The sequence below is a fragment of the Cryptotermes secundus genome, unplaced genomic scaffold (genome assembly GCF_002891405.2).
Source record: "Cryptotermes secundus unplaced genomic scaffold, Csec_1.0 scaffold836, whole genome shotgun sequence".
Lineage (NCBI taxonomy): Eukaryota > Metazoa > Arthropoda > Insecta > Blattodea > Kalotermitidae > Cryptotermes > Cryptotermes secundus.
In genome coordinates this window covers 2,023,930-2,046,036 of record NW_019729223.1, presented here as the reverse complement: position 1 = coordinate 2,046,036, position 22,107 = coordinate 2,023,930, and the positions used below count along the sequence as shown (strand labels likewise).

The window sequence follows — 22,107 nt, the reverse complement described above, 5'->3', positions numbered from 1 at the left end:
GTGTTAGTGTTCCGTGCACCACTGTGGTGGTGATATTTTGCTGTGGGGTGTCTGTCTGCTGGGATCTTTCTTCAGAATATAATTCGTGGTGATTTTTTGACCTTCCTGTTAAATGTATGAGGGCTGAACATGTTTGGGATATGTCACTCAGATAGTTTGAACATGGACTGGGATGAAGGAAGCCATCTTCTGGGATGTGGTGCCATGTAGGTATTGTGTTAACCGATGTTCTGGAGGAATGTATCACCTCCAAAACATCAGTTAACACAGTATCTACATGGCATCACATCACAGAAGATGGCTTCTTCATAGTCACCGCCATGAAAACCTCAAATCTTACATGGACTGAGATGTTCAAATTTATGCAGATCCCTGTGGTGAATGTTATTGCTGTACTGTAGCTTTTCTGTCTGCAGCAAGCTGAATGTGAGCATTGACTGTACAGTTGAATGTGTTCAGTGATGATTTTCCCAGAGTTCTGTCGTGTTGTAATTTATAAGTATGAACAAATATCAACAGCTTGTCTCTCAGGAATGAAAATTTATGACTGATGTGTGAGGACTAATTGAGTTTTAGGTAATAGAGGACACCTGTATTTGGATTCATTGAACACCACTGTGCAGTTGCTCTTGTCTGCCTGGAGAATCCTAATATCCTTGTTGATCCTCAAATATTTTATGGCTTTCAACTCCCTCATGGTCATGTTAGGTCTGGAAGGCTTAGACTGCTCTAACATGGACCTGATTTTCCACCTGAACTCCATGCCCAGGGCCTGTGGAAGCTTGGAAACAACGGAGGTCATAGCACATGCCATATGTAGGCTGGAGTGTAGATACGTTATGGAAAAATTCAATTCTGACAATGGAAAAAGTCCAAAAACCCAATAATTCTGTGTGTCATCCACCATCGTCAGAACCCTTTAGAATTGCTGGAAATGGTTGTAAAGAAAATGCAAGAAGCTTTCATTGACATAAGACTTTAATGATTTTATTACTGCTTGGGTGCATTTTGCAACATGTATCTAATTTTTCCTTCTCGTATAGTCATCACTCTTTCTGCAGTACGATCATTTGTATCTTAAATATAAAGATATTGATACAGTTTGCTTTCTAACAGGCACTTGTACCGTACCACCCATTGTGCGCAGCCAGCAGTGGAAACCAGGTCGTGGAACCCAGTTCAGGTGCTCTTACAAGGCACGCTGCCCAGCCTGCTGGCTCAAGATGTGTCTGCGTTCCTTCAACATGCCAGAAGCCTTACGTGACAACATGGCATTAATGCTACCTCCAGAGATGCGAAAGGGACTCGATAAATTATCTAGAAATCAGTTGTTCATGCGTTTTGAAAATACCTCTAATTTTGTGCAAAGTAAACCTATGGAAACGGAGAAGTTCCCTCATATTTCAGTGATGGATACTTCTGGATGCAAATCGAATCTTTATCCCCAAAAATCTGAAGGAAAAGGAGTTGGGACAAATGTGTTCGACACTTCTGCATGGTCACAACAGAAAACAGTTGTGAAATCCCTGAAAGAACTAAGTAAGCGAGACAAGCAAAAGAACTCTGAAAAAGGAAGCCCTGACAAGAGTAAGAGGATAAAACATCTGCACCCAAATAGAATACTTAAAAAAGCAGCCAGAAAACTTATGAAGTCTAAAGGTGAGTCATTTGTAATTGAGAGCAGAAAAATAGTTATTCGAGTTATGCATTAATGAAGGTTTGAAGTAATAACAGTATTATTTCTTGAGGAGACTAGGGTTTTCAGCTCAGGAAATTGTGGAATTCCCGTATGTCCTGAATTTTACTCTAAGCCTTAGAGAATGTTTAGAATACTCTAGGGTCCAAGGAAATCTAGAGCTGCAAGAATTAAACGAGACGTCAGTTTTCTACTCTGTGCTCACGATGTTAGCTTATTGACAGAAAACATACCCAAAAACTCCATTACATGCTAGTAAGGTGGTCGGTGAACTAAAAGAAAACTAAATTTATGTCCATGTTTTATTACCATATAGCTGGACAGAATTGTAATACAAACATTACATTTAAAAAATCCTTTGAAACTGTTGAGATCAGATGTTTGAAAATGACAATAGTAAATAAAAGTTACAGTCATGAGGAATTTAGAACAAATTACATTTGGAGAATGCATACTACCATTCTGGTTTATAACTTTTTTATCTTCCATCTTATTTAAAAAAATAGAGTTTATAATATATATGAATCTGTATTTTTAGCTGTTTTTTGTTGGTGTGAACCTTAGTCTCTCGCTATGAGGAAAGAAGATACTGTATCTGAAGTTTTGAACATGATATTGAGGACAGTACTGTGAATATGCAAAAAACTGCATAATGTAGAAGTTCAGAATCTACGCTTCATAAATTACCGTTAGGTAGTAGGCATGGAATGGAGGAGAGATAATCACATGTAAAGTTTTAATGAGAAAATCTGAAAGAACATTACTGGACATAGGCATAAAATGGAGGTTAATGTTAAGATAGATTTTGAGGATACAGGATAGGAGGGTGTGCACTAGAGTTATCTGGACTAGCACCAGGTCCAGTAGTAGACGTGAGTATGACAGTGAATCCTTGGGTTCCATAAATGGTGGTGAATATACTGTCTGAGCTGCTATTAGATGTGAAGAAGGGCCCATTCTCCATTGAAATTGGCACAGGGATGTTGCAGTACAGATGTTTATTACTTAAAATCCAGTTTTAGAAAATTTTTTATGTTTCAGATAATCCTGAATGTGCCATGGAGCGGTTAAGAAAAAAGAAAAATTCTGGAGTTAAAGTTCGGAAAAAAAGTGGACAGAAGTGTGGCAGCAGCCTACCTGGTTCTGACGTGACACGTCGTCAGAGACTGGATCTGAAGGGACCCAGAGTCAAGCATGTGTGTCGTAGTGCATCAATCGTTTTAGGCCAACCACAAGCAACATTTCCGCTGGATAAAAGAATGGAGAAAATTCAGGTCAAACCAATCCAAGGTAAGGATACAAATATATAAACTACTTTAGATTAATTACTTCTACCCTAAAAGACCGAAACGGCACCGAAATATTGGTACCTGTCTGTCAGACTACACAGCTTCACATCCTAGAAGACCATAATCATGATTTCTTTAAATTAATCCTAAATTTACATTTATAGTTCTTGTATTTACAAAATGAAAGAAGTTTTATCCACTTTGTGAACATGAGGACTTTTTGATTCTTGTTTTTAATGAAATATTCATGTCAGTGAATGTCAGAATAACAAAATGTTCAGTCTTGTCAAGGTGTTTTCGCTTGTTATCCAGATTCTTAGCAAATTTGCTGTAATTTTGCTTCATTATAACATTATGTTCAGTAAATAGAAATGTCATGTAATATATGATGCTGATTACGACCTTGTGCCAACCTCAAGGTTGAATTCCCCTGTCCAACTTGTGCAGCTGCTTTGTTACTACAAACCAACACATTTAATGTTTTGCAAGGTTTATCCAGAATTATGTTGAGATTTCCACTTTGCTTTATCTTTAAATTTAACTGGCCTATTTTATACACTTGAATAAAAATATTCTGTTTTCGTTTGTGAAGTACTTCTGTCTTTCTATATAAATAGGTTGACTCTTTAATTTCTTGTTATAGCACAGACAGCATGTATCCACTGAATGCAGTTTCTTTGCCAGAGTTATGAAGCTGTTTCAGCATACTGCAAAGTTCCCATTTGTGTTGGTCATGGGTTTCCTGTTCTTATAATGTAATGTATTGGTTGAGGTACTATGCTACAAGCCAGAAGGTTGCAGATTCAAGTCCAGATAAGGCCATTGGATTTTTTCTATTGACTTAATCCTTCCAGCCACACTATGGCCCTGAGGTCAACTCAGCCTCCAACAGAAATGAGTACCAGGAATTTTGTGGGGGGGGGGGTAAAGTGTGGCCGGTGCGTAAGGCTGAGAACCTTACCGCTATCTTTGAGCCAATTGTCTGGATAATGTGGGACCCTCAACATCTCACAACCCTATAGGCCTCCGAGGCCTGTTACAGGAATAGCTTTTATATATTTAGACATATGTGAATACTGTTAGCATCACATTTTCCAGTATTCCGCAGAGTGGATATTGCATGGCTGCCTAATGGAACTGCAGATTTACTGACAATGGTTTGCATTACTACACAGTGTTTCCTACAGTTGTGAACATATGTTTTGCTGGCCTTAGAATTTATGTAAAGTTATTAAGTGTTTCAGCATATTGCTTATTTTAATACATGCTAATTCCGTATACTATTTTGTCTTGTTACAGAAGTCATCAAAGCTACACCGAAGAGTTCCTGTTGTGTGGATTGTACAGATCCTAATAGTTCTGCAGTCAAAGTACATGATTCAGAAAAGTTAGTATTTACTAAGTCAAACACTGACCATCAAATTTCTTTATTATTGTTAATTTATTAACCCAGTAACTGTTACATGTTTTACAGTTTTCATGTGTTTTTTAAAATATTGAAGTTTATAGCTACCATAACACAATTTGTATCCAGAATATGTGTTGCTGGATAGAGATGAATTAACTAAATGACCACCTTGATACCCCTAGGAATTCTCAGAGTTATGGTGTTGTGGATGCCAGCAGATCTACAAAGATGGTGTCAGCATCTGTTGATGTTGAGAGTATGGACGGCAGTGAGGCTGTCAGGTCTCATTCTTCTACAGACACAGCATCGAACAGTCAAGATGAGGAAACCTCAGTCTCATCAACCTACCGTAGGTGTATCAAACCTTCAGCTCTACCATCCGCAACAGTCCCACCGCAGCCACCATCATCAATGCTGCCAGTACCACCTCTGGTATGTGCATCATGAAATTTAATTATTATGGACTCCATATGCTATCCCTTTCAACCCTGAAATTTGTTTAAATAACATTCAAAAATATATTTTACCTCACAAAAAACACTGCCTCCGTTACAAAGAACATTTAATTGATGCTGTTAATCACTTGTAAGATTTGTGGTTTTCAAGTTGTGATCTGGGATTTGACACCTTGCAGTCTGGTAGAAAGGTACCAACATTTCAGAAGTACTTGCTGCCTCTGTCTCTGCAGTAGAAGGGTCTTCTACCATGAAGATGGAGGTAACAGGTTCCTCTGAAATATGGTACTTTTCTACCAAGCTGCATGGTGTTACGTCCAAGAAGATAATAATCTTAATTTGATCACTTCTTATTAAGTGCTGTAAATATTTTCATGTAAAATATGGAAGTTTTTGATCAGATGGGCATCCTTTAACAAGTTTCTCAGTATGCATTTATTGTTTTCTGATATGTGTACTGGCATGTAGCAGGCAAAAGTAAGTGTTGGAAACAGCCTACCTGTTATGTTACCTGAATTCTGTACATCTATAGTACTTTGACCAGCCAAGTGTGGGATCAGAGATGATGCCACCAACTTTACCCTTCCATCCCTGGCAATATTATACCCGGAGTACCCTGGTGTAATTAGGGCCATTATTTAAAAAATCATTTCAGCTGCATTTGAAGACCTGCAAGCTTAAAATTTTCAAAATATGTAGATAAGTATTTGGTCAGTGCAAAGGTAAATGACTAAATGTAAATATTTCTTAAATACTTCGCAATGAAGATGTTGAAATTATTGTAATAAAATCCAAAACAAAATTGGGAAAAGATACAGATGAGTAAAACAATGACACTATACACAGAAATGCTACTAAATTAACAGTGAACATAAATTAGTCACATATCTTCCAGCTGAATTATTTTTGTTTCAAGCAAAATTTCCAAGTAATGTGTGCTCACAGTGTAAAACCACACAGTGTTTGGGTTGATTTTAACTTTTGTAACTTTGGTATTCTCACATACCTAGAATTTTATATATATTGTCACGTGTTGGTATGTCACACGACAAATAACTTTATGTTGGTCTCGGATTTAGCGAATCTTTATTGAACGTTCACTCTTACACACCGTACAATTATTATCACTTGCAGTGTCACTTGACTTCTGGCCCAGTACTCCAATGCGACGTCTCAATTACCCTTGGCTGTGTTTGGATCTCAGCTGTCTCTGGCAGCGGCTATCCCAAGATTGTCTCATTCTCAATGCTCTGTGTCGTCTCTGGCTTTGCTTATATAGGGGTTATGCGGACTGGATACCAGACACCATTCCTCACGGTTCCGTTACCGCTGTTCATACAGTCCGTTGTTATGGGAATGCTCTATATAGAATACACCAGTAACATGTTTCATCTCATCCGTTGTTACTAAACGACAATTCGTTGCTATGATTTGTCGCTGCGGAAACTCCCCAATTTCCACGTATTCATTGTCGTGGAAGTGTCCGTTCCGACTGCAGCGGTTGTCGCGGCGATGGACGTAAGGTAACGCGTCACAATATCTTTGCCACTAAATCTGTAAAAGGTACATGTCATATGTATGATTGCATCTTGTTTCCTTCCAGGCAAAAACATTACCAATTCTTGGGAAACGTGCTGTACCAGAACTGCAAAACCTTGTGTCTATTGACTTCTGGGAAAGTTATGATCCTGAAGAAGTGTGCAATACAGGGTTTGGACTCATTGGCTCAGAGCCATTCCGTGTTCGGGCTACATGTTTCTTGTGTGGAAGTGCAGGTCGCGAAAAGGTAAGACTATGGTATTATATATGTATGTGTGCATACGTGTATATCACATTTATTTCAATACTACACATCCCTGAATGTTTTCATATTTGAAATAAAAATAAAAATCTTAAAAATGTTAATTAACACTGAATTTCTTAGCGTCATCCTTGTTATGCTATATGCAGTATATGTATTGTATGTGTGAATTCAGTTTCCTCTTCAGAGCCGCAACATTGTGTTAAATTTCTGCAGTGAAATATGTAAACAGTATAACATTTTAAGTATAAGGTGTATACAGAGCTGTAAACAGATTATGCTTTGTAATATTGTATTTAAGCATCTCATTGCATTGATTGATCACATAATGTTTATTCTGTCTTACTGATGGAACTTTCATGGTGTTTAGATGTCCATGTGGCTGTTGCCACTGTCATATTTTCATTTACTGCTTCACTATTTATATGACATGTTTCATTTTTAAAAAGACCATCCTGGGATATATTTTATGTGTGAGCTGCTTCTTTATATCAACTCCCTATTGAGGAAACCACCAGTTAATTAAATTAGAATAAAATTAGAAGTTAGTTAAAATTGGCAAAGATAATACAAGTGGTTGGCTTTTTCACTTTCTGAAGATGAATAATACAATGCACATTTCTCCTTACATATCTGTTGTAGTTTTGTTGTTGGTATTCCTTGTGTACTGATGCTCTGCCTGTGGTTGTTGGTGCTGTTATTTGTACAATTTGTATGCAGGTGTGATGTCAGTGTGGTCTCTGGTTGTTGAATGAAGACTGAATTGGAAGATCTAAATAACATGTGTTGCTTAATCAAAAGAAAAACTGTGTTAACCCTTTTGCTGTGTATTTTCTTAAATTTATAGAATTTTTAAAGCACAAATATGAAAGAAAACAAAAGAAATACATTTTTATATCTCAGTGGATGAAGTTGAATGACAAAGCAAAAGAAGATAGTTATTTCTTAATGTGGGCTAAATTCAAGTATCAGATTATAGAGTAATGGATGCTTGTTCGACTTCAGTTGAACATTGCAGCAGTAAGGTTAAAATAGGCAAATGCAATTTTGTTGGTATGATTCAACATTTACCACTCATATTGGCCTGTACCAAAGGGCATGAATATTTAGGCAGATTTGTAGTATTATGTAAACAGTACTGTATATCCACAATCCAGGCAATTGAAAACCTTATTTTTTATTTGATTCATCCTGGTCCATGATATTAACAATATTATAGAAGGTTAATCAACTCCTTCCAGTATGACTGATAGAAAGAAAGAAAGAAAAAAACATTTTATCAACCACACTGGATGGAGTTGATTAACCTTTTGTGAAAACCTTATAGTTGTGAGATGACTTCTGTCATTACCTTATCAGAATTCATAATATGTATAAATGCTGGATCATTACTAATGTTTAAATTGTTTATTAATACAGCTGATCCACTGTGCATCATGCTGTGAACCTTACCATAGGTTCTGTCTTGAAGATGGTCTTCGTGACACCACTTTCTTAGCTGATGGTAATAATGGAAACAATGAAGAGTGGCGATACAACTGGGTTTGTCAACGTTGTACCGTCTGCCATTCTTGTGGGCGTGGTCTTGGCCAGCAGTTGAGTTGTCAGCGTTGCCATCGAACATACCACACTGAATGTTTGGGTGCGGATCGTCTTAGTGGTAGGCTGCATAGTCCTGACAGACCATGGGTAAGGAAGAAAGAGACAAACAAGTCTTGCTTGTCAATGATAGTAATTGACATATACTTTCATATTGAAGCAGTATTATATATATTATCAACTGCTGGCTGTTAGTAATAGAGTTACATTCATGAAGGTCTCTGTGGATGAAAACTTTACGGTCCACAAGATCATATGGCCATAGAAGAAATAATCTCAGGTTTTTTGCTTCTGTGGCACACCATAGCTCAAGTGGTTGGTTATTCACTGGCTTCCTGCCTCAGTGGCCCTGGTTCAAGCCTGAGTCTGGTAAAGTGGGATTTGTGGTGTACAGAGTGACACTGGGGCAGGTTTTCTCCGAGTACTTCAGTTTCCCATACCGGTCTCCATTCCCCCAAATTCTCCATCATCATGATCACCCAGGGCAGGCACAATAGGCCAACCAGTGGCTGACATGCCGAGTGAACCCAACTGGTCTCCACTCCCCCCTATGCGAATTTATTTATGTATTTCCTGTTTCTATGATGGCATTGTAATTCTTTACAGTGTATTTTACTCTGAAAAAACTTGGTTAAGTAATTTAACATAATCTATTAGAATATGCTGCAATTGTATGTAAAAGGCTTGAACTTGCTGTCATGTCATTACTTATCATGGTAGGAAGTAGTTATGAATAGGACCAGGAGATGTGACCAAACACTTGTGATTCTGTGTGTTAGTTATGAATTGATAGCTGTTATAAATAGGAACAGAAGATGGCAGCATTAAATGGCACTGGAAGATGTGCTTGGGTTATCAGTATTACAGTAAATTTAGTGTCCTATTATATGTACACTGTATATCACAAGATTTATGTATTTGATACTAGCTGTACCCAGCCACGCGTTGCTGTGGCTTAGTCTGCCAGTTCTTCCCCAGTTTGATTTGCAATTACTCGTCGCACGGCTTCCGCTCCGTGAGTACGATGATCTAAGTTTGAGCTTCTGCGAGGCATTATTTGGATGAACTAAAGCAGATCGATTACACTGAAGAAGAAGAAAGAAAGTTATTACAAAAACATATAAAATTGCAAAACATTAAAAAGGAAAGAACACGACCTGAAAAACAAAGCAGAAACAAAAAAAATAAAAAATACTAATGTAATATTTCAATTCAAACGCAGATCAATTGACACAGCTCAATTCCACCGCCAATTGCACTGAAAAATAAGGAAAACAGTTAAGAAAACGAAATGAAAAACAATGAAAGAAGAAAAAAAAACTGTACTCACGAAATGAGCGCTATAGTAAATGACACAGCTCAATTCCAATATGGATGTGACGTGTTGCACGCATCAGTAATGCATGTATCGTGTTTGGGTATAGCGCTGCTATGCAAATGAGCCCTTGTTATAACCGCGGAAACGCTGCTTGGTTGATTCCGCGATTCCTACGCAACGACCCATTGTTATTGCGTTGTCTCTGTGGGAACGCTCCATGTATTCGTCGTAACCATGGAGATTCGATACAGTATCGCTATTGTTACTTCCTATGCAACAGTCGGTTCTAGCGTTTCCACAGGGGTGACTCTTCTGAATTCCAAATTCCAATTCTGTTTTTCAAAATACGCATGTTTTTACCTGTCACAGGTGTGACATCTATATAATGGGTATATAAAAACGTGCACATTCGAATGCAATGTTGTGTCAAAATTTTGAAGCAATCGGTGAAGAACTTTCGTAGATTTTCGAGGGGGAACAAACCAACATTTACGTTTTTATTTATATAGATTACAGTGAACTATGTACTGCTTAATTGGGGTTATGTATTTTTGTCCTAGTTTCCTGTTTATAGGCAGAAATTGTTGCATATCCATAAAATTGTGTTTGCAATAGATTTGATGCTCAGGAATTTCCAATTGAAATTTCAGCAATCTTTGTACAAGTATAATATAAAATGGTACTGTAAACAACATAGTGCATGAAGAGTATTCCACATATTGGAACCTACTTGTGTCTAGCCCCACTGTTATCAAATGATTTAGGTACCAGACTAAAAAATGTCCTTTAGTGTCTCCATGGCCCTTTCCTTTTATGAATATTTACCCCCTCACCCACTTACCAGATTTCTGTATGTTGTTTTAGGTTTGCTCTTCTTGTTTACGCTGTAAAAGTTGTGGATCAGCAGATGTAACTCTCTTTGTTGGAAATCTCCCCCTCTGCAAAATATGCTTTAAGCTGAGACAGAAAGGAAATTATTGTCCTCTCTGTCAAAGGTGCTATGAAGATGATGACTATGACACTAAGGTAAAAGAAATTATTAAATCTTAACTTGTATCTATTCACATAATTTAGCCTCCTCTACTTTTAGACAAGGAATTTGAAAAAGATGAATACCATATTTTCAGTCTGTATAAAATTATGCTTCATTCAAGGGAGCCAAGCAAGAAGCTAGCATGAAGCAGGCAGCAAGCAGAGCATCTCCCTGGCCAGTTTGTTTGGCTTACTCTTCGACATAGAAAACTCAATATGTTTCTTCAAAACAAAAGTTGACTTTCACCATACTACATGACATGTCCAAGGAAATAAAAACTCAACATAGTCACCACCATTAGAACTTCGAATTCAGTGAAATTAAATGGTTTTTTGGACACAAAGTTTTGGGTGAAAATATTAAGTTTAGATACTGAACATTGAATTTGGAATTCCGACTTCAGTCCTTGTTGCTCACCTCCAGGTGTCACCTTTGTTCCTCATGCTAATTTATTTGTGTATATTACAGATGATGGAATGTGGACAGTGCAAATGCTGGGTGCATGCAAAGTGTGAGGGGTTATCTGATGAAAAATACCAGGTGCTGAGTTATCTTCCAGAATCTGTTGAGTTCATTTGCAGGTGTGTTATGGTTCTGTCTTTTACAAATAAACAGGACAGGAAAGAAAGTCCCTCTAGATGTGACAGTCAAAGAATTTAAAACCTGCTGTATATCTGTTGAAATTGGTGGGACAGTATGAGTAGTGAATGAGAAAAAAGATTGGAATTGTAAAGAAATAGAAGCTGAGACCAGAGTGAGACTAAAGAAGCTGAATGTAGGCTAGTAGTGACTTCAGGAAAGAAACTAAGTCAGTAAATGTCTACATGTATAATTTGTTTGTAGTGATAATATTAAATCAACTCAAAATGACTTTTTCTGTGCAGCTATGTTTTAGTGTGATGTTTTACATTTTGAATTGACTTCCAATTGGGTATACATAGTAAATTCACTTTAGCGCACTGTGAAAATGTGGCTGCACGTGCCTAGTTGATAATGAAAACAGGAAGTGGAATTTTAGGTCAGGTAATAATTTTCACACTGCCACACTCTAGCTCAAGAAAATATCTCTGTTCATTTAAAACTCTCCTGAATATTCCCTTAACGCAGCTCTTATCAAAAAAGTATATATGGCTTGAAATTAGTGTGGTTGAGTGTTATAAATTTTGTCTTTACATTTTGTATAATTTGTCTCCTGTTATTTTTATGTAAATGATTTTCATTTCAGGATGTGCTGTGCAATTCCTCCAGCTCCTTGGTGGCTTGCTGTAGAGGAGGAGCTGAAAGCAGGTTACCTTGGAGTGTTGAAGTCTTTGAGTAAGAATCGTAAAGCCTGTGCCATGTTGAAATGGAGTCCCAAAAAACAGTGTTTATGTAGATCTGCCTTAGTGGCAAAGAGGCTGGATTTTCAAGAGATTTCTGACAGAGAGGCTGAGACTGATGACCAGTCAGATTGTGTGAGGGAAGACATGAGAATTGCTCTTAACTCAAAGAAGGAAGAATTACTGTCATCTCAGCATGAAATAATCTCTTCAGATATAACAGTTCATCCTCCTGAAACAAAGCTAGATGAGACAGAAAGAAATCAGCGTAAAGTTGAAAGAATTTGTACTCTCCTAAGTAATGTATCACAACCACAATTACCGATGACACATTCTTTGGTTAGTGCAGGAGTGCCAGAGACTGAAAAGAAATTGTCTTTAAATGTTGAAGGTTCCTTGCCTGATTCCTCTAGTACAAAAGATGCGTCAGTTAATCCAGCTGGCACAAAGAGTACTGCAGAAAAGTCATTATCTTCCAACATTAGCATAAGTAACACCTTGAGACACCTCAGAGAGAAGTACAATATACGTGAGTGTTCAGTTCGCATTGAAAACTGTGCACCAAAAACACTGTCAAAGCTACCACTCACAGTTAAAATAGAAGATAATGACACTGGTTTCTCACCTGATTCAACATTTAGTGAGTGCAGCTCAAAATCACCTGCTAAAGTACAAGTGGTTTCAATGGCTACACCAGCAAGTGATTCTGGAATTGGCAGTACAGATGATGAATTGAAACCAAATTTTATAGAAGAAGAGCAAGAATGTACAAAAGAAGAAACTTCAGAAGCAGCAGTGTTTTCACCTTCAGTTCAGTCTTCACAACTTCTAGAACTTGCATATAGGAACAGTGGCTCTGTTGATGTAGAAAAATGTTCTGAAATGAATTGTGACATGTCTGAAAATGTTACTAGTGAAAGTACCAAAGAATGTTATTGTTTAGACCAGCATATGTTAACTAAACCATCTCCTACACTTCTCTCTATTAAAAAGAAAGTGAATGCCAATGAATATTCATCACTGCTTCAGTTTCATCAAGAAATGGAACAGCTGATTGCTAGAGCTCAGAGCTCTGATTTATTAGAAACATATCACCACACACTCAAAGAAGTATTTCCCTGGTTTGATCCTAAATATGCTCGAGTATCCATCAACTGGAAGGAAGGAAGACCATGTCATGAGGAAAGTTTACCGTCTGTTCCTACTCAGATACAGCAGGATCATTCAGTTAATGAAGAACTGATTACAGAACAGATCCATGTGACAGGAAATATAGGAGGCACTGAAGATTCCATTCATGTGACACCCAAGTGTGCAGCAGGCAAGAATGATGAATATTACTACAGTGGGTTTACAGTTCAAGATTTGCGAACTTGCACTCTCTGTAAAGGTGTGGGTGATGGTTTGCCAGTGGAAGAGGGTCGTCTTTTGTACTGTGGACAGAATGAATGGGTACATGCTAACTGTGCTCTTTGGTCAGCTGAAGTATTTGAAGAGATTGATGGTTCTCTGCAGAATGTTCATAGTGCTGTGTCCAGGGGCCGCATGATTCGTTGCTATGCTTGTGGTAAGAAGGGAGCAAGTGTTGGTTGTTGTGCTCGCAATTGTGCAGAGACCTTCCATTTTCCATGTGCACGGCGAATTGGATGTGCTTTCATGGATGATAAGACAGTGTTCTGTTCAGCTCATCTTACAGAAGCAACAGGAAAACCACTTCACCTGGATATCGAGTTTGATATCCGTCGTCCTATTTACGTGGAACTAGATCGTAAGAAGAAGAAATTTGCAGAACCTTATCAAGTGAAGTTCATGATTGGTTCTTTACTGATTGAAAACATCGGAGAATTTGTCTCTGCATCAGATCATAGTGACATCATAGTGCCTACTGATTTTCAGTGCACAAGACTGTATTGGTCATCGGTGGAACCATGGAGGATCGTGCAATATTATGTGAGGACAACAGTGCAGACTGCAGAGCCTCAGCTCATCTTAGACATGGGAAAGAATCTCACAGTTGATCACACACAAGAACAGAAGCTGGTTAAACAGAAACTAGAACAAGTATCTCGATGGCATCAACAGTTGATAATCTCTCGTCAAAACAGTACAGGACAGAAAATAGACAGTTTGGAAAATTTAAGAACAAAAATGAATCAGCTTCCAACTGAAGCACTTGTTACACAAGATCTGAAGAAACAGCCTAATAAGACAGCAGAAGAAAATGTTGCCAGACAGGTAATGGACCAGCTTTTAGATGCAGTTTGCAGCAAGGATGTAGATGACACCTGTTTATCAGACCCTCAAAATACAGCAGATCTCTTGCCACCAGAACTGAAGGATGCGATATTTGAAGATCTTCCTCATGACTTGTTGGATGGCATATCAATGCAGGATATATTCCCAAAACTTATGAGTTATGAAGACATGGCAGCTGTGGATCCAAAAGGTGACATCTGCTTTGGATCAGAGGTTCCCAAAGAAGAGAAAGAGTCAAGTGAGGATGGGATCCTAGACACTGAAGTTGAGCAAGTGTCTTCATGTGAACAGCTGATGAATGGTAAGAAACATGAACAATCCATATCAGAGTTGGGAACCCAGACAGATCTCTGGTTTCATCAGTGCTCTGACTCTAGAGAACAAGTCCATGAGTTGGTCGAAGACTTGTTCCAAAATGTGTGTATGAAGGGATCCGTTCAGATGAATAGTGCAAGAGAACTAAAAAGGAGTAAATCAGAAGTTATTCCACAGCATGTCAGTAAAAAAACTGGAAGCAGTGGAAGAAGTCATCAAAGATCATGCAGTTTGACATGGAGCTGCAAGCTGGATGGCACACTGAACAATTCTGCTAAGCGACGGAAAGGTACAAGGACAGTGCCAAGGAGTGGAGGCGAAGGTGCCAGTAGCCTGGTAATGGTTGTGGATAGTGAAAGGGCACATATGCTTCAGGAGCTGAGACTTCCAGAGGGTGTTCTTGTAGCACTGGCAAGATCTGGAACACCTGGTATGGGGTCATCTGTTGCCGACAGTGTGCGGGAACTAAAGTACCGCCTGGAAGGAGATGCTGCATCTAGTGAGGTTGCAGCATCTGTGGGCCGGTGGAGGTCTGCCCACCAGAAGGAGGAGGGGAAAGAGAACAAGTGCCTTTTGTGGCATGGACGTTCACAACCTCGGATACTGCAGCTGGATGGTGCCGTTGATTCCAGTAGTAGTAGTGGCAGTGAGGGAGGTTCTCCAAGAAGGCATGTGGATGATGACCTGAGCCCTTTCCCTTCAGCAGCTCCTGTCAAGAACTTACATAATGCATTAACTGATAGGACTGCATGTGAGGAAGAACCTGTGAAATGTGATCGCTGCCATCGTACATATCGTACCCGATCCAGTTTTGAACGTCACTTGCCAACATGCAGCAGTGATTTCATTTTGTCCACCAGTGAGAGCGATTCAGAAAATACACGATCAAGTGAGGAAGAAGGAAGTAAGAAACCAAAGTTTCCCATTGTAAATCATCAGAATGTTAGTAGTCCTACAGTGAAGCTTGAAAATGATACTGTGAAACAGAGGAAAGAAGAAATAATTACAGAAAATAAGAAAAGTAAATCTGAATTGATTTCCTCCCCATCATTATCATCTCATTCACCTTCAAATCAGTCACAGCCAAAAACAGCACAGTCTTCATATAGATTACATGCTGTAAATGGAAGACCAAGGGGACGACCATCTTCGAGAACATATGCTCATAGATCTTCACGGAAGGACAATCCAACTACAGTCATGAACCTGTCACCTCATTCTCACCAGTCCCAACACTCTGTGCCATGTCAAACACACCCCAGCCAGCAGCCTGCAACACCAACTGTGATAATGCAACAAGTTCCGTCCCCGAACATGGTGCCAGCTTTTGTTGAAGCGTTACAACAGCAGACAGGCCAGAGTTTGCAGTACATTGCCACTATTGATGCCCACAACAATGGATACAGTAAGGCCCCATACTTAACCACAGCTCCAAATTCTCTGGTGCCAGGGACATTCCAGTTGCAGGCTTCCCCTGAGAGTTATGTTGGTCTGCAGAATGGTGGCATCTCAGTACTCCCCAGTGTTCAGTTGGCAACCCCTCAGCCAGCTGTGATTGGGACACTCATACATCAAACTCCACCAGCAACAATCCAGTGTGTAGCTGCTGAGCAGGTTGTGTTAGGCTCAACTCCTGCACTTGAGATGTACACAGACCAGACAGGTGGCATGTATTTGACTAGTCAACCTATGTATTATGGCCTGGAGACGATTGTAAGTAACACAGTGATGTCATCAAGCCAGTTTGTGTCAGCTACAATGCCAGGTATGATGGCAGCAAGTAGCAGCTTCTCTGCTACAACTACTCAGGTGTTTCAGGCAAGCAAGTTGGTGGAACCAATCGTGGATGTCCCATCCGGTTTTGTGATCGTGAATCCTCAGGCTACACAGCTCCCTCCAGAGTCTGGGCTGGCCAGGGCAGACATGCTGGCCTGTGCATCATCATCATTACCCATGAATCTTCCATCTCCAGCTGCACCTCAGCCACCCCCCCATGTCATACCTCAAACACAAGCACCTCCAGTGCATAATGTACCATGGTCTTATCCTGAATACAGCAGCCCTGACTCATATATGCCTCCAAATGGGGACTTTGAGAATTTTCCGCCCAGTACCTGTCAGAATGTAAGAATAAATATGCCGCATATTAGTCGGAATGCTCCATGCACTCCAACAGTACGAACTCCTCTACCTCCTGCAAAGCGGCCCCCACCAGCCCCACCAACACCACCACCCCCACCTCTTCCTTGCATTCCTCCACAGGCACAGCCATTGACACAACCACTAGTACAACATAAAGCTGAATTTATAAAAATTCATGTACCAGTCTCAACAAATATAAATTCTGCTGTGCATAATCAGGCATCAGATTCTGCTATAAAAACGTTTAAAACAAACAGCCATGTGGAGATTCCTGTTCACACCATTAATCACATCTTTCCATTGAAGCTAAATCCATCTGTAGGCATTCCACAGCCAGTGCTTAAAACAAATAAGGAATCAGTTACGGTTGAGAGAGCTAATAACATATCAGACCAAGGAACTGAAAGTAGAGTTACCATAATTCCTATACCACAAAATAAAACTGGGAACAACAATAGCAATAAACAACCGAATTCATTGAAATTAGTTTTCCAGAAACAAGCACAGGATGGTTACTATAAGATCAGTAATCAGAATCATCAGTCTAAACTGATGGATACGCCAAAGATGGGTGCAGTATCTAATCAGCCATTGTCGGTGAAAGCTGTGAAAATAAAACCTCGCATGGTTGCTCTCAATGAGAAACAAAAGGAGGAACAATTTCCAAGTACACCTGGTATACAGACCGACAGTAAAATGAATACACAAAATGGTACAACAGACGCATCACATCTTCAGAATGGAAAGATACCTCCTTTCCAGGAGGAAAACTTATTAGGTAGTAATGTCTCACCAACCATCACATATGAAGTACACTCACAGGATGGCTTTACTTGTACATCATCTTCCATCACAGAAGTATGGCAGAAAGTGTTTGAAGCAGTGCAGAAAGCAAGGGAATTGCACAAGATGCCACGGTTACCAGAGAATCCTTTCAATGTGACTTCTGCAGGTTTGCAAATGTTAGGGTTCCGGCACAATGCTCTGCGATATCTAGTCGAGCAACTGCCAGGTGTTGGGCGTTGCATCAAGTACAAACCACGTTATCACAAGCTTCGCCCACCTGGACCTGATGAAGATATAGATGCTCTGCCTCGAGAGAACCCATCAGGTTGTGTCCGATGTGAACCTTTTAAGACACGAGCTCCGTATGACATGTTCAGCTGGCTGGCTTCACGGCACCGACAACCACCAAAGTTTATGCTGTCTGCTGACAGTGAATCCACCATCAGCAACAGGTATTTTCATTGGATGTTGCTACAGAGTGTCAGTAGGAAGTACTTTGTAGTATTTAAGGTTCTTGTAGTGGTTAGAAAAGTTCTGTCTCCTGAGATCTAATGCTATTTAAACTGGTGAAAGCCAACTGACAGCTGCTTGACATTGGTTTCTTGGTTGACTTTCATCAGTTTACACATCATATCACAGAAGACAGAACTTAATCAGGAAGTATGTTGATTATACTCAATGTTATGAGCTAATGTATTATGTAAGTTTTAAGCCTCATTGAGGTTTCTTGTGTGTTTCTTTGGTCTTTTCAGGCAAATGCTGGAATGCACTTTGAAATAAGCCACTTCTGTTTCCTGCCTTGTTCTCAGTTCATGATAAAACAGTTTTGTTCCATGGAGTTGATCAAGCATCGTTAAAGTATGAGTCCACTGAAGACCTACTAATTAGAATGATCATATTTATCAGTTCCATAAGGTTCAAAATTTCCATTATAAATTCTTTTCTGCAGTTATTTTTTATGTTATTCCCCCTATTTTAAATAGTGTTTGCAAATTGTGTGGTTGTTTGATGCATTAATTATATGATGAAGGAAATGTTCCTGGAAGAGGAATTTTTGCGGTTTGAGAACTTTTATGTCTCTTCTCCGGGATTATATTTCAATTTGTCTGTCATATTTTGCAAAACACTTTGTTTCCTCATTATATGTACATTATAAATTACATTGATTCCTCTTGCAGCAAAAAATCAGTGATGACTTGCCCAGAAGAGGGCAACCTAAAACCAATTAGGTTGATGGCATTATTTAGGCATGCTGATCCAGTGACATGATGGAATTCCCATTCTGTTCTCAGTATATTACAGTTTAATTACAAATATAACCCTGATGATTAGTACAATACTTATATCAGCTGTCACTTTATGTCCATATTTTAAGTAGTTAGGATTCTTTATAGTGATATTCTGTTAATATTGTCATATTCTCTTTGTCCCTTTATATGTATGTATAAAGAATTCAGGCTTGCCCTCTGTGCCAGAGTGTTGAAGGTGAGGTTATAGAGGTCTGTGTCAAATGACTGCACACTTGTTATGCATTTTACTTGTCATCTGTAATTGCTTAATTGGCTGCATTATCCTACTATACAATGGAATGCTGTTCCCATATGAGCAGTATTTTCCATATATCAGAGAAGCCGTGAGCAATAATTTATATCTGTATTTGCTTTGAAACCATTATTTAGCATGATTTTTCAAGTTGTCCATCCCTAATGTTTTTCTATATCACGTGTGACATGAACAAAAATATTTACAGGCGAGCTACCAGTTCAAATCTTCCAATGGCGATGCGTTTCCGACATCTTAAAGAAACCTCAAAAGAAGCAGTAGGTGTTTATCGTTCCAATATACATGGCCGAGGATTGTTTTGTCTCCGGGACATAGAAGCCGGAGAGATGGTAATAGAATATGCAGGAGAGGTGATTCGCTCCATGTTGACAGACAAACGGGAAAAATATTATGAATCTAAAGATATTGGCTGCTACATGTTCCGTATAGATGATCAGTTGGTTGTGGATGCTACAATGAGAGGAAATGCTGCAAGGTTCATTAATCATTCCTGTGAGGTAAGATAAAAATTAATTATTGCAAGTAATTATGAGTTAAGAGTGAGAATTTTTTATATCAGGCTTAGAGAATTCTAATTGAGGTCTCTAACTAACTTCATGGAGCTGAGTTCTTGATAAGCCCCCAGCTGTGCAACTACGCAAGAATTTCCCAGAATTTTATGGAAGCCAAAGGTTCATTGCCGTGTTCAAAAGAGCCCTCCACTGGTCCCTATCCTGAGCCAGATCAATCCAGTTCGTACCGCCCCATCCTATATCTCCGAAGATCCATTTTAATATTATGCATCCGCCTATCTCGTTCTTCCTAATAGTCTCTTTCCTTCTGGCTTTTCCACCAATATCCTATGTGCATTCCTCCTCTTCCCTGTTCGTGCTACATACCCTGCCCATCTCATCCTTGACTTGATCGTTCTAATTACACTTGGTCAAATGTACACAGTATGGAGCTGCCCATTGTGCAGTTTTCTACAACCTCCTGTCACTTCACCTCTTTGGTCCAAATATTCTCAGCACCCTGTTCTCAAGCACCCTTAGTCTGTATTCCTCCCTTAATGTCAGAGACCAAGTTTCTCACCCATACAGAACCCCAGACAAAATTATAGTTTTGTATATTCTAATCTTTAAATTTTTAGACAGCAGGCGAGAAGACAAAATTTTATGGGCTGAATGGTGGTAAGCATTATGTGATTTCAGTCTCCTCTTAATTTCCTCCTAAATCAAACTTTGACTTGTTACAGTCATTCAAAAATATTTGAACAGTGCCACATTTTTAAAGGATCTGTTAGCTACCTTTATGTCATTGTTTTGCCCTGCATTCTGGTGATGTGACACCAACTGATACTTAGTTTCTCTGCGTTTACTTCTAGACCAACCTCCCTTCTAGTGTTAAAGTTCCTGTGTCTTCCTTTATGGTATCTGTATTATCTCCCAGTAGAGTCATATCATCAGCATAGACCAGCAGCTGATGTGTCCCATTTAATTTCACTCCCACCTGGTTTTCCTGGACCTCCTAATAGCATATTCTAAAACAAAGCTGAAAAGCAGTGGAGATAAAGCACCTTGTTTTAGATCAATTTGTATAGATAAATTATCAGACAAACATTTACCTATACAGACATTATACATTTCATTTAAACACATTTTAATCAGCCTAACTAGTTTCATGGATACGCCAAACTCTTTGAGAATATTATACACTTCTCTTCTAACTGAACCATAGGCTTTCTTGAAGTCTATGAATAGCTGATGTAATGTTTTATTGTACTCCTATTTTTCCTCCAGTATATAATAAATGCAAAAAATCTGATCAGTGGTTGATATTACATTGAAACCCACACTGATGATCCCCAGTAATTCCATTTATAATTGAGGTCTTAAGCTTCATAATGCTTCTGCAGATAAAACTTAGTTTAAAATATTGAGTTGTTCTTCCCACAGTTAATCCAACATTTTAAAAAAATACCGCTGACTGGTGTTTATGGTGTGTGTTAAGCATGAACTGTAGCAGATGGACCTTTGAGTCTTCAATTACAGTTGATGCTGTCCTGAGGCAGTATATCCCTTAGAGTTTCTGATTGCTCTGAATTACTATGCTGAGCCAGATCTGTGAGAATAAGTCTCAGCTGTTATTTCCCGTTCTGGCACTATAAAAGAAAGACCATGTTTTTGCTGTGACATAACAGGAGAACCAAGTCTTCTCTCCGGGACATAAATGGCATCCTTTTACTTTGGTGTTAAACTTATACCATTAGGTACCAATAAGAAGTGATGTCAGCCATCATTGTTTTATTGCTCCAGCACTGCCCTCATGGTCAGATATGTTGCATATTTTTACGTGGAATTATCAATTAAAATATTGTCATGTGTATGAGTGACTATAGATTTGGTTTGGATTGGTAACTGGATTTATTGGACTCTTACAGAACATAACCACTAGTAATCATAGCACTGTTGTTAATTCACACAATATACAATTGACTACAGCACACAATAAGTCTTTTCAGTCTGTTGTGTCATCACCAGTCATCTGGTAATAGCTTCCAACACTGTAGCTTTGTCAGCTTCTGTGTTCATGCCCTTACTGTCTGGCAACTGTCTCCCACCTAACTAAACTCTAGACTTGCTCTGCTTATAACACCTCAGCATAGACCGCATAGAAAACACTGCTTCCAACAGTTCTTCTATTGTTATGTCATGCAGCTGTTGCACGGACCGCGCAGAGAACACATCATACCCTTATATACAGGGTGTCCCAGGAGGAATGTGCCAAACTTCGGGAGGGTGTTCCTTATGTTAAAGTATGCCGATATAACCCAAAACACCTATGTCCAAAGTTGAACGGTTACGGAGATAATGGCCCGAGAATAGTGTGGTCTTCTAGCGGGTCCACGGATTATACCTATCAGCTGAGAGGAATTATCTCTGTTTGTCCTTGACTGCCGTGATTCATCCTATCCGTGCTTATGGAGTTGGCTTTATCAGAACGCGCAGTCAGCACGTTACGTCATCGCTTACCATTCATGTGTCATGTACAGTGCTTGGAACTCTTAACGACAACTTTGAGATGGCATGCGAGTTTTTTGTACTTCAATTTTATGGCTTCATGTCACTCACAAGTTAGTTTGATGTTA

The 22,107-nt window shown here is 39.1% G+C and overlaps 1 protein-coding gene across 2 annotated transcripts in view; it reads left to right on the top strand.

Annotated features, from left to right (window-relative positions):
- The window catches only part of LOC111865554 (histone-lysine N-methyltransferase trithorax), a 37,554-nt gene that overhangs the window by 11,026 nt on the left and 4,421 nt on the right, over positions 1 to 22,107 (top strand). Inside the window, exons 4-13 of one of the 2 annotated variants that reach the window (XM_023853688.2) lie at positions 1,117 to 1,659; positions 2,738 to 2,986; positions 4,285 to 4,372; positions 4,612 to 4,825; positions 6,452 to 6,634; positions 8,069 to 8,338; positions 10,431 to 10,592; positions 11,068 to 11,180; positions 11,825 to 17,869; positions 19,168 to 19,477. In XM_023853688.2, the coding sequence (XP_023709456.1) occupies positions 1,117 to 1,659; positions 2,738 to 2,986; positions 4,285 to 4,372; positions 4,612 to 4,825; positions 6,452 to 6,634; positions 8,069 to 8,338; positions 10,431 to 10,592; positions 11,068 to 11,180; positions 11,825 to 17,869; positions 19,168 to 19,477 (8,177 nt within the window). Of the gene's footprint in view, positions 1 to 1,116; positions 1,660 to 2,737; positions 2,987 to 4,284; positions 4,373 to 4,575; positions 4,826 to 6,451; positions 6,635 to 8,068; positions 8,339 to 10,430; positions 10,593 to 11,067; positions 11,181 to 11,824; positions 17,870 to 19,167; positions 19,478 to 22,107 lie in introns of both variants that reach the window. The other variant, XM_023853687.2, reaches the window with a different exon arrangement.